Source organism: Schistocerca nitens, chromosome 5 (genome assembly GCF_023898315.1).
Source record: "Schistocerca nitens isolate TAMUIC-IGC-003100 chromosome 5, iqSchNite1.1, whole genome shotgun sequence".
NCBI classification, from domain to species: Eukaryota; Metazoa; Arthropoda; class Insecta; order Orthoptera; family Acrididae; genus Schistocerca; species Schistocerca nitens.
The window spans coordinates 79,498,935-79,512,519 of NC_064618.1; the positions used below are offsets into that span (position 1 = coordinate 79,498,935).

At 44.0% G+C, this 13,585-nt stretch overlaps 1 protein-coding gene across 1 annotated transcript in view; it reads left to right on the forward strand.

The window, feature by feature from the left end:
• The window catches only part of LOC126259485 (tubulin alpha-8 chain-like), an 84,854-nt gene that overhangs the window by 41,879 nt on the left and 29,390 nt on the right, over positions 1-13,585 (forward strand). Inside the window, exon 3 of the mRNA XM_049956324.1 lies at positions 6,828-7,129. Within this exon, the coding sequence (XP_049812281.1) occupies positions 6,828-7,129 (302 nt within the window). The remainder of the gene's footprint in view (positions 1-6,827; positions 7,130-13,585) is intronic.

Consider the following 13,585-nt stretch of genomic DNA (forward strand, 5'->3'; position numbering starts at 1 on the left):
AATAATCGTTTGGTAATCACTTTCCTCAGTCATTTTAGAAATTCTACTGGAACGTTATCTATCCCTTCTTCAAGGATGTACTATCTCCAATACCCAGTTCAGTATTCTAAATGTGTTATTTCGATCACTACACAGGTCATACCTTGGACGATCCATCAAGACGGTGGAAGACTGTGCGTTTTTTTTTGGGGGGGGGGGGGGGTGGGTGGTAAGCTGTCTACTGACTGGTTTGATGTGGCCCACCATAAATTTCTCTCCTGTGCCAACCTCATCATCTCAGAGCAGAACTTGCAACCTACGTCCTCAATTATTTGCTAGATGTATTCCAGTCTCTGTCTTCCTCTACAGTTTTTGCCCTCTACAGCTCCTTCTAGTACCATGGAAGTCATTCCCTCATGTCTTAGCAGATGTCCTATCATCCTGTCCTTTCTCCTTGTCAGTGTTTTCCACATATTCCTTTCCTTTCCGATTCTGCGCAGAACCTCCTCATTCCTTACCTTATCAGTGCACCAAATTTTCAACATTCGTCTGTAGCACCACATCTCAAATACTTCGATTCTTTTCAGTTCCGGTTTTCCCACAGTCCATGTTTCACTTCCATACAATGCTGTACTCCAGACGTACATTCTCAGAAATTTCTTCCCAAATTAAAGCCTATGATTGATACTAGTAGACTTCTCTTGGCGAGGAATGCCCTTTTCGCCATTGCTGGTCTGCTTTTGATGTCCTCTTTGCTCCGTCCGTCATTGGTCATTTTACTGCCTAGGTAGCAGAATTTCTTAACTTCATCTACTTTGTGTCATTAATCCTGATGCTAAGTTTTCTCGCTGTTGTCATTTCTGCTACTTTCGTCTTTCTTCGATTCACTCTCAACCATATTCTGTACCCATTACATAGTTCATTCCATTCAACAGATCACGTAATTCTGCTTCACTTTCACTCAGGATAGCAGTCTCATCAGCGAATCGTATCATTGATATTCTTTCACCTTTCCACTCCTGAACCTTTCTTTTATTTCCATCATCGCTTCTTCGATGCACAGATTGAACAGTAGGGGCGAAAGACTACATCCCTGTCTTACACACTTTTTAATTCGAGCATTCCTTTCTTGGCCCTCCACTCTTATTATTCCGTCTTGGTTCCTGTGCATATTGTATATTGCCTTTCTCTCCCTAGAGCTTACCCCTATTTTTCTCATAATTTCGAACATCTTCCTCCATTTTACATTGTCGAAAGCTTTTTCCACGTCGACAAATCCTTTGAACGTGTCTTGATTTTTCTTTAGTCTTACTTCCATTATCAACCGCAACGTCAGAGTTGCCTCTCTGGTGCCTTTACCTTTCCTAAAGCCAAATGGTTCAAATGGCTCTGAGCACTATGGGACTTAACATCTGAGGTCATCAGTCCCCTAGAACTTAGAACTACTTAAACCTAACTAACCTAAGGACATCCAACACATCCATCCTAAAGCCAAATTGATCGTCATTTAGCACATCCTCAATTTTCTTTTCCATTCTACTGTATATGATTGTCAGCAACTTGGATGCATGAGCTGTTGAGCTGATTGTGCGATAATTCTCGCACTTGTCAGCACTTGCAGTCGTCGGAATTGTGTGGATGATATTTTTCCGAAAGTCAGATGGTATGTCGCCAGACTCATACATTCCACACACCAACGTGAATAGTCGTTTAGTTGCCACTTTCCCCAATGATTTTAGAAATTCTGATGGAATGTTATCTATCCCTTCTGCCTTATTTGATGTTAAGTCCTCCAAATCTCTCTTAAATTCTGATTTTAATACTGGATCCCGTATCTCCTCTAAATCGACTCCTGTTTCTTCTTCTACCACATCAGACAAATCTTCGCCATCATAGGGGCTTTCAGTGTGTTCTTTTCACCTATCTGCTCTCTCCTCTGCATTTAACAGTGGAATTCCCGTTGCACTCCTAATGTTACCACCCTTGCTTTTAATGTCACTGAAGGTTGTTTTGATTTTCCTGTATGCTGAGTCTGTCCTTCCGACAATCATTTCTTTTGCGATTTCTTCGTATTTTTCATACCGCCATTTCGTTTTGGCTTCCCTGCACTTCTTATTTATTTCATTCCTCAGCGACTTGTATTTCTGTATTTGTGAGTTCCCCAGAACTTTCTCCTTTCATCGGCCGGCCGCGATGGCCGTGCGGTTCTAGGCGCTGCAGTCCTGAACAGCGGGACTGCTACGGTCGCAGGTTCGAATCCTGCCTCGGGCATGGATGTGTGTGATGTCCTTAGGTTAGTTAGGTTTAAGTAGTTCTAAGTTCTAGGGGACTGATGACCTAAGATGTTAAGTCCCATAGTGCTCAGAGCCATTTTCCTTTCATCGATTAACTGAAGTATTTCTTCTGTTACTCGTGGTTTCTTTACGGTTATCTTCTTTTTACCTATTTTTTTTCTTTCCAACTGCTGTGATGGCTCTTTTTGGAGATGTCCATTCCTCTTCAACTGTATTGCCTACTGAGCGATTCCTTATTTCTGTACCTATAGCCTTAGAGAACTTCAAGCGTATCTCGTCATTCCTCAGTACTCCCATATCCCACTTCATTGCGTATTGATTCTTCCTTATTAACGTCTTAAACTTCAGCCCGCTCTTCATCACTATTATACTGTGACCCGCTCCTGGGTACGCTTTACAATCCAGTATCTGATTTCGGAATCTCTATCTGACCATGATGTAATCTGATTGAAATCTTCGTGTCACCCGGCCTTATCCATGTACACCTCCTCCTCTTGTAATTCTTGAACAGAGTAGTCGCTATTTCTTGCTGAAATTTACTGCAGAAGTCAATTAGTCTTTCTCCTCTCTCATTCCTTTTCCGAAGCTTATATTCTCCTGAAACCTTTTCCTCTACTCCTTCCCCTACAAATGCATGCCACTCCCCCATGACTATCAGATTTTCATCTCCCTTTACGTACTTTATTACCCTTTCAATATCCTGATATGCTTTCTCTACAGATGTACCGAGCGTAAATGTCACATAAGCTTACTACAGCTGATCAAATTTGCTATTGTATAACATTTCCTCGGCACTGATCATCCTATGGAATATAACAACACGGAGATACTGGTAAGCACTTCCAGATATTGGGATAGTGTTAGTAAAGAAACAGTTGAGATTAAATTAGCGAGTGGCGTTACAAATGGAGATGGAGGTTTTTGCCTAAATTCTGCTGAGACACCTGCTCTCTCACTGATCAAACAATAGAGGGACACTGTTAATGCTGCCTAACCCAATGGTAATAATATGCTATCGATAATGCGTTGCTCATCTTTGGTTGTGTGGTGGCGCTAGTGTTTACAGTCTGTGCGTGTGCGTGTTTGTGTGTGTGTGTGTTGTTTTTATGCACATTCCCCACGTATCGAGGTTTTAAATATCATTGCTGATCTATCTCGTTGCATTTGCGCCTTGGAAATTGTAGGCTATGAAGCGTTCGAAATATCGGTGGTCGCCGACGACATCACTCGATCTCATTCCCGTAGATTGTTTAACATCGTAAGTTACGATTGCAGTGGGCACAGGATGAAGAAGACTGGGCAACAGATCAATGGAAATGTGTCGCCTGGTCGGACGAATCACGTCCCTTGTTTCACCAGGGCGATGGTCGCGTCCAAACACGTCGCATGGATGCTCGAAGTATTTAACGCGCCAAGGACGCATCCCGGTGGGCACAGTATAATACAATGGAGGACTTTCACCTGGGCTCCCATAGGACATGTGAACCATTCCACACAAACCTTTCTTCTACTTTATTTCCCATTTTGCAGTTAATTCTTCAGTTTTGGACGCCTTCTTGACACTCTTAATTTTGTTTATTATTATTAATATTGTGTTTCGCTAATGGTCAGCTAGGAATTACTGTAAGATCCATTTATCTCTCCGAAATTTGTACATTTTCCTTTTGACTCTGCTTCTTTTTGTCAACATGCCGTGCCTAACGTAGTTCATCTGCCCATTTTACACAAGTTGGCCATTTCACATACCAACGTACCGTGACAGCTGTGGACTACATGAACATCAGAATGAAATTTTCACTCTACAGCGGAGTGTGCGCTGACATGAAACTTCCTGACATTAAAACTGTGTGCCGGACCGAGACTCTAACTCGGGACCTTTGCCTTCCGCGGGCAAGTGCTCTACCAACTGAGCTACCCAAGCACGACACACGCCCCGTCCTCACAGCTTTAATTCCGCCAGTACCTCGTCTCCTACCTTCCAAACTTCACAGAAGCTCTCCTGCGGACCTTGCAGAACTAGTGCTCCTGGAAGGAAAAATATTGCAGAGACATGGCTTAGCCACAGCCTGGGGGATGTTTCCAGAATGAAATTCTCACTCTACAGCGGAGTGTGCGCTGACATGAAACTTCCTGACAGATTAAAACTGTGCGCCGGACCGAGACTCGAACTCGAAATTTCATTCTGGAAACATCCCCCACGCCGTGGCAAAGCCATGTCTCCGCATTATCCTTTCTTCCAGGAGCACTAGTTCTGCAAGGTCCGCAGGAGAGCTTCTGTGAAGTTTGGAAGGTAGGAGACGAGGTACTGGCGGAATTAAAGCTGTGAGGACGGGGCGTGAGTCGTGCTTGGGCAGCTCAGTAGGCAAAGGTCCCGAGTTCGAGTCTCGGTCCAGCACACAGTTTTAATCTGTCAGGAAATTTTACATGAACATTGTTGCTGACCACTTGCGCCTCTTCACGCTCCATGTCTCCCCCGACGGCACTGTTGGTATCACAAAGCCACAATCGTGCTACAGTGGTTTGAGGAGCATGAGAGCATGATATTGAACTCGCGATGATGTTTTGACCACCAAATTTGCCTGATCTGCATGTGATGGACACATGTTGGACGATATCATATGCCAGCTTAGCGCTCACAGATCAGCGGCCTATAATTTGGTAATTTGCGGGAACTGCACGACCTGTGCGTAGACATCTGGTGCTACATATCTCCGGATCCTTTCAAGGACATGTCGAACCCACGTCATCCATGATCGCTGCTGGGTTGCGCTCCAAAGGTGGGTCAAAAACCCATTAGCCAGGTAATCATAATGTTTCGGCGTTCTCTCTCTCCCTCTCTCTCTCTCTCTCGCTCTCTCTTCCTCTCTCCCCTTATTTCTTTCTCTCTCTCTCTCTCTCTCTCTCTCTCTCTCTCTGTGTGTGTGTGTGTGTGTGTGTGTGTGTGTGTGTGTGTATCAGATGTCGACCTTAGTCGTAGTGTAATTTGCGTAATATTCCGTTTTCGATCTTCATATTAAGAAGCTGGCTGAATAAATATCTGGGGCCAAATGAAAAAATAAAAATATTATCCCCCACCCCTTACTCGCTCCATAATACACTACTGGCAATTAAAATTGCTACACCAAAAAGAAATGCAGATGATAAACAGGTATTCATTGGACAAATATATTATACTATAACTGACATGTGATTACATTTTCACGCAATTTGGGTGCATAGATCCTGAGAAATCAGTACCCAGAACAACCACCTCTGGCCGTAATAACGGCCTTGATACGCCTGGACATTGAGTCAAACAGAGCTGGGATGGCAGCTTCAACAACGATACCACAGTTCATCTAGAGTAGTGACTGGCGTATTGTGACTAGCCAGTTGCTCGGCCACCATTGACTAGACGTTTTCAATTGGTGAGAGATCTGGAGAATGCGCTGGCCAGGACAGCAGTCGAACATTTTCTGTATCCAGAAAGGCCCGTACAGGACCTGCAACAAGCGGTCGTGCATTATCCTGCTGAAATGTAGGATTTCGCAAAGATCGAATGAAGGGTAGAGCCGCGGGTCGTAACACATCTGAAATGTAATGTCCACTGTTCAAAGTGCCGTCAATGCGAACAAGAGGTGACCGAGACGTGTAACCAATGGCACCCCATACCATGACGCAGGGTGATACGCCAGTATGGCGATGACGAATACACGCTTCCAATGTGCGTTCACTGCGATTTCGCCAAACACGGATGCGATCATCATGATGCTGTAAACAGAAACTGGATTCATCCGAAAAAATTCGTGTACCCAGGTTCGTCGTTGAGTATACCATCGAAGGTGCTCCTGTCTGTGATGCAGCGTCAAGGGTAACCGGAGCCATGGTCTCCGAGTTGATAGTCCATGCTGCTGCAAACGTCGTCGAACTGTTCGTGCAGAGATGGTTGTTGTCTTGCAAACGTCCCCATCTGTTGACTCAGGGATCGAGACGTTGCTGCACGATCCGTTACAGCCATGCGGATAAGATGCCTGTCATCTCGACTGCTAGTGATACGAGGTCGTTGGGATCCAGCACGGCGTTCCGTATTACCCTCCTGAACCCACCGACTCCATATTCTGCAAACAGCCATTGGATCTCGACCAACGCGAGCAGCAATGTCGCGATACGATAAACCGCAATCGCGATAGGCTACAATCCGACCTTTATCAGAGTCGGAAACGTGATGGTACTCATTTCTCCTCCTTAAACGAGGCATCACGACAACGTCTCACCAGGCAACGCCGGTCAACTGCTGTTTGTGTATGAGAAATCGGTTGGAAACTTTCCTCATGTCAGCACGTTGTAGGTGTCCCCAATGGCGCCAACCTTGTGTGACTGCTCTGAAAAGCTAATCATTTGCATATCACAGCATCTTCTTCCTGTCGGATAAATTTCACGTCTGTAGCACATCTTCGTGGTGTAGCAATTTTAATGGCCATTAGTGTATTTTGAAAAATGGCGGTAGTTGGACATCTTCTTAGTCGTTTTTGTAATTTTGTGATAAACACGTGTTTTGGCATTGAACGTGCGCAGACGAGGTGCGGACGGGCAGCCACCGCGACCTGTACCACCCGCAGTCGCTGGTGGCCGGCAAGGAGGATGCGGCCAACAACTACGCGCGCGGCCGCCACTCGATCGGCGGCGAGATGATCGACACGGTGCTGGACCGCGTGCGCAAGGTGGTCGACGGCTGCGAGAGCCTGCAGGGCTTCCTGCTCTTCCACTCGTTCGGCGGCGGCACCGGCTCCGGCTTCACCTCGCTCGTCATGGAGAAGCTCTCCGAGGAGTTCTCCAAGAAGAGCAAGCTCGAGTTCGCCGTCTACCCGGCGCCACAGGTACACACAACCACACGGCTTCCTTCTCCAGCGAGAGTATCTACATCTACATAAATACTCCACAATCCACCATACGGTGCGTGGCGGAGGGTACCTCGTACCACAACTAGCGTCTTCTCTCCCTGTTCCACTCCCAAACAGAACGAGGGAAAAATGACTGCCTATATGCCTCTGTACGAGCCCTAATCTCTCTTATCTTTGTGGTCTTTCCGCGAAATGTAAGTTGGCGGCAGTAAATTTGTACTGCAGTCAGCCTCAAATGCTGGTTCTCTAAATTTCCTCAGTAACGATTCACGAAAAGAACGCCTCCTTTCCCCTAGAGACTCCCACCCGAGTTCCTGAAGCATTTACGTAACGCCCAAATATTTAATCGATGTGACTGTGTCAAGTGCTACACTACTAATGGAATATTCAGACATTACGGGATTCTTTTTCCTATTCGTCTGCATTAATTTACATTTATCTATATTTAGAGTTAGCTGCCATTCTTTACACCAATCACAAATCCTGTCCAAGTCATCTTGCATCCTCCTACAGTCACTCAACGCCGACACCTTTCCGTACACCACAGCATCATCAGCAAACAGCCGCACATTTCTATCCACCCTATCCAAAAGATCATTTATCTAGATAGAAAACAACAGCGGACCTGCCACACTTCCCTGGGGCACTCCAGATGATACCCTCACCTCCGATGAACACTCACCATCGAGGACAACGTACTAGGTTCTATTACTTAAGAAGTCTGTGGTGGAATGCGTCTCGTTTACCGATAACACAGCAGTCTGTAGACTATGTGGGAACTCTTGTTCGTATTTAGGTAAGGTAAGCCTTTAAATTTTTTTGTGCTTTTATTTATTTGATTCGTTATGCAGGTTCTAAGCAGTCAACCAGCAGGGATTTGCTATTTAAAAACCCCTCTGTAGCCGAGGTCGCTGAAGTACGCTTGTGCGGCTGTGCTCGACTCAGAGTAGTAGGTTCGAATCCTAATAGTAGAAGTAATTTTCATCCGCAATATTTGGCCGGCAGCGGATGGAGAGGCGATGGCAGGAAACCTATCAAAGTCCCCAATTAAAGACTGACATGGGAAGTTGTAACACTATCGGCCCTAGCAATCGCCGACAATGTTAACGTTCTCTGAACGATTTAGCCTGACCGTGACTGTACATGATGACAAGGAATCAGAAGACTATACTTTCGTAATCGCGAAATAAGCGAAACAGTTACAACAGCAAAGCAAAAGGGTTTTGAACTGACGTTTTAATAATACGAAAATAAACGGTATACAGGGTGAGTCACCTAACATTACCGCTGGATATATTTTGTAAACCACAGCAAATACTGACCAATCGATTCCACAGACCGAACGTGAGGAGAGGGGCTAGTGTAATTGGTTAATACAAACCATAAAAAAATGCACGGAAGTATGTTTTTTAACACAAACCTACGTTTTTTTAAATGGAACCACGTTAGTTTTGCTAGCACATCTGAACATATAAACAAATACGTAATCAGTGCCGTTTGTTGCATTGTAAAATGTTAATTACATCCGGAGATATTGTAACCTAAAGTTGACGCTTGAGTACCACTCCTCCGCTGTTCGATCGTGTGTATCGGAGAGCACCGAATTACGTAGGGATCCAAAGGGAACGGTGAGGGACCTTAGGTACAGAAGAGACTGGAACAGCACATTACGTCCACATGCTAACACCTTTTTATTGGTCTTTTTCACTGACGCACATGTACATTACCATAAGGGGTGAGATACACGTACACACGTGGTTTCCGTTTTCAATTACGGAGTGGAATAGAGTGTGTCCCGACATGTCAGGCCAATAGATGTTCAATGTGGTGGGCATCATTTGCTGCACACAACTGCAATCTCTGGCGTAATGAATGTCGTACACGCCGCAGTACAGGTGTAATGTTGCCGCAGGCTGCCACAATACGTTGTTTCATATCCTCTGGGGTTGTGGGCACATCACGTTACACATTCTCCTTTAACGTACCCCACAGAAAGAAGTCCAGAGGTGTAAGATCAGGAGAACGGGCTGGCCAATTTATGCGTCCTCCACGTCCTATGAAACGCCTGTCGAACATCCTGTCAAGGGTCAGCCTAGTGTTAATTGCGGAATGTGCAGGTGCACCATCATGCTGGTACCACATGCGTCGACGCGTTTCCAGTGGGACATTTTCGAGCAACGTTGGCAGATCATTCTGTAGAAACGCGATGTATGTTGCAGCTGTTTGGGCCCCTGCAATGAAGTGAGGACCAATGAGGTGGTCGCCAATGATTCCGCACCATACATTTACAGTCCACGGTCGCTGTCGCTCTATCTGTCTGAGCCAGCGAGGATTGTCCACGGACCAGTAATGCATGTTCCGTAGATTCACTGCCCCGTGGTTTGTGAATCCCGCTTCATCGGTAAACAGGTAGAACTGCAACGCATTTTCTGTTAATGTCCATTGACAGAATTGCACTCGATGATTAAAGTCATCACCATGTATTTGCTGATGTAGCGACACATGAAACGGGTGAAAGCGGTGAAAATGCAGTATGCGCATGACACTACTTTGACTCAGTCCACCGTCTCTCGCATTGTCCCGTGTACTCATGTGTGGGTTCATGGCAACAGCAGCTAACACACCAACTGCAACCGCTTCTCCTGTGACGGGCCTGTTACGGACCCGTTTGCGTGCTACGACCATACCTGTTGCATACAGTTGGCGGTAGATGTTTTACAATGTGCGGCACGTTGGATGCTCTCTGTCCGGGTACCGTTCTGCATACACCCTGCAGGCTTCAGCTGCATTTAGTCAACACTCGCCATAGATGAGTATCATCTCCGCCTTTTCAGAGTTCGAATATACCATGGTCACAGTTCCTAGAACACTACACTATCACAGACATCTGATAACACGGTGTACTACAGTTGGTCTGCGTGCGGAGACGAATGCAGAATAACAATAGCAGCAAGCGCTACATGCGGACACTGCGACAGCTAGACCAAACCACAACAGTGCACTACAGCCACACTCGTAAACACGGTCGTCATCGTAAACATGTCCCTGCAGATGCTGCTCGCCGACCGTGGCCCGTGTTTGTTACAACACGCAACTGAACGTCGGAGGTTTCAAGCGTCAACTTTAGGTTACAATATCTCCGGATGTAATTAACATTTTACATTGCAACAAACGGCACTGATTACGTATTTGTTTATATGTTCAGATGTGCTAGCAAAACTAACGTGGTTCCATTTAAAAAAAAACGTAGGTTTGTGTTAAAAAACATACTTCCGTGCATTTTTGTATGGTTTGTATTAAACAATTACACTAGCCCCTCTCCTCACGTTCGGTCTGTGGAATCGGTTCGTCAGTATTTGATGTGGTTTACGAAATATATCCAGCGGTAACGTTAGGTGACTCACTCTGTATATATACTGCATTGCCTAATTAGGCAATGCAGTAACAAGTTTTATGGCAAAGTGGAAATAAACTTCACCTAAGAAAACTGACTTCACTTGATACACTAACTAATCTCTTCTAACACAGTTACTCTCAATATTATACAGTAACTCTCCCTAACAAACAACACAACAGTTAACCATTATGCAGAACACAGAATGACCAGAAAAGGCAAAGCACTACACACTGTCTCACAATAACACTTGCTATTGGCAAAAACTACTATCCAGCGTAATGAACAAATGCAGAAGTGCAAAATATGAACCTACTAACAAAGTCTAACTGGCAATAGTATGAACTACTATTGTTTTAATTAACTATCACAAAAAACATCATGATTTCTAACAGTACTGATTACTATGGGCTTCAGAAATTTGCACATGAAGTTACTCTATACAAATGGGCAGTACTGTTATTATTTGTAAGTTTTGGTGCAGAATAAATGATTGTCTGATTGCTACACTTGCTCAGAAGGAGCCTCTACTTTCATTTATCACACTAGTTACGTAGCTTATGGGGTCCCTTTAACTGGTATGGTTTGAAGAACCATAATCAGTTGTAAATACTAACACACAAAATTAAGAAACGGGAAATATAACTTTTCTTGGGGGTTATAAATTTAACCAAATATGGCCAATAATGATACCATGGTCGATAGGCCACTTTACATTCCATCCGAGGCTAATTTACATGCTCGCAAGCTCTCCTTGCCTCAATTTACACCTTTACAATAACCACAATAGCTGACCAAGGCTGCCGCTGACCACTCAGTATCACAGTCAGAGCTCGATTTGCCACTCATGGCCGGCCAGTGTGGCCGAGCGGTTCTAGGCGCTTCAGTCCGGAACCGCGCGACTGCTACGGTCGCAGGTTCGAATCCTGCCTCGGGCATGGATGTGTGTGATGTCCTTAGATTAGTTAGGTTTAAGAAGTTCTAAGTTCTAGGAGACTGATTACCTCAGATGTTAATTACCATAGTGATCAGAGCCATTTGAACCATTTGCCACTCACCACAAAGGAATCAAGCGGCTTGCGCGCCAAGTCCACCTCTTCCAGTCCCACCAAATTACTTCTGTAGCGGCAGGGCTTTACTACGGGTTATACATTTAGTTTCGCTACTTATGGAGCCCTAAAATATACAGAGTTTTTACAAATTATTACACACACAGATTATTACATATAAAAACCAAGAAGTACACTTACAATACAATTTCTTAAAATGCCAAAATAATTAACATAATAACCAAAGATCTTGACTACGCAGATATACTAGTGTACAATGTCAGCAGGGAACTTATACACAAAATACATAAATTATTGGTGTTACAAAGTGCGTGACCTCGAACGCTAAGAACCGCACGAAAATGCGCTTAGAATATAAATCGCTCATCCCAAAAGCACTTGTATCAGCCATTTGCATACAAAGTTACGCTTCTTACAATGAGAGACATTTGAATGGTCAGCAATTCAAGGTCTAACAGAGGACCTTTGGTATCACGAAGAAACAAAATATCGATGTAATAGGACCAAAACCACATATATCTCAATGTCATGACTCATTACTACATTTCTCTCTGCTTAAAATAAATACGCTATCTGAACAACCAACTTTTTCTACTGGTTTGATAGTATTGCGCATCTACTCAATCTCCAAAGTGAAAGTCTGGGATTTCGGTGAAGTGGTCAACGCAAAGTGGAACAGAAAATATGCAGAAGTAACTAAAACTACTTTTTAACATTCCACTTTCGTATTCAACCGGTCCAGTACCAAGCGCCTTACTAATTACATTTTCAAATGATGATATCGGTATGTCAGGGTCATAATGTGCCTTCTGCCAAGCGAATTGTAACGTAAGCTTGTACTTTGGTGCAGTTGGTGACGTTGATTACATAGCACAGAGTGAAGTCTGGTGATGAAATGACGATGGTGCATCTTTATCTGCGGTTTTCTGCATGTAGAGCTCATATTGCCTAAAGAAGTATGCATCAAGAGGTTGGAAACATTTTGCTGCCTTCAATTTCCTATTGCATCAATAGTTTGTTTCTTCGAATTGCCAAAGTTCCTCTCTTCATCCAAATGTCTCTCGCAGTAACACGCGCAGTTTTACAGCAGAATGGCTCATAACATTGTTTTTTGGATGAGTGGTTTATATTCTAAGCGTATTTCGGTGCAGTTTTGAGCGTGTCAGCATCTGACACTGCCACTGTAGATGGTGATTTGTCCGTAGTGTGAGGACATTAAGGTCGGCGTTATTCGAGAGGAGTAGGGTATGTGCCGTCAGCTGTTTTCACCTTTTCCCTTCTCTCGTCATCATACAACACAAATATGACACCACACTTATACTCACATCCATTACAGTTAGCATTTTTAACAGATACGGGAATACTCAAGAGACAGCTTTCATACGTGGAAAGGAAAAGGTCCATTGTGCGCAGAGGAAGAAAATCCTTTCCGAAGTGGAGGCTAACTAAACCTTCCCCTAAGGTTTTCACAGTGAAGAATTCCATACAGCTCTTTCTTCTACTTATTTTACCATTTTACAGTTATTTCTTCAGTTCTGGGCACCTTCTTGACACTTTTTATTTTGTTGTTTACAGGTATTATTATTATTATTATTATTATTATTATTATTACTGTTACGTTTCGCTGATGGGTCAGCTAGGAATTATTGTGACATTCATTTATCTCACTGACATTTATAAATTTTCGACTCTACTTCTTTTTGTCAACACGCTATGCCTAACGTAGTTCGTCTGCCCTTTTTGCACACGTTGGCCATTTCACATATCGGATAGCCCCAAAAGTGACGGTGGTCCACGCAATTTCTGTCGTATGTTCTTTTCTTCACGATCTTCCATGACATTCGCGTAAAACGAAAATTTTGTCATTGACTTCGAATCAAAAATATTAAAAGATCTTCCTCGTCCATCAGGCGCTCTCCATCCGTCTTATGTTGTCCAGCTTTTACTATTATTGTCATTATTGATATT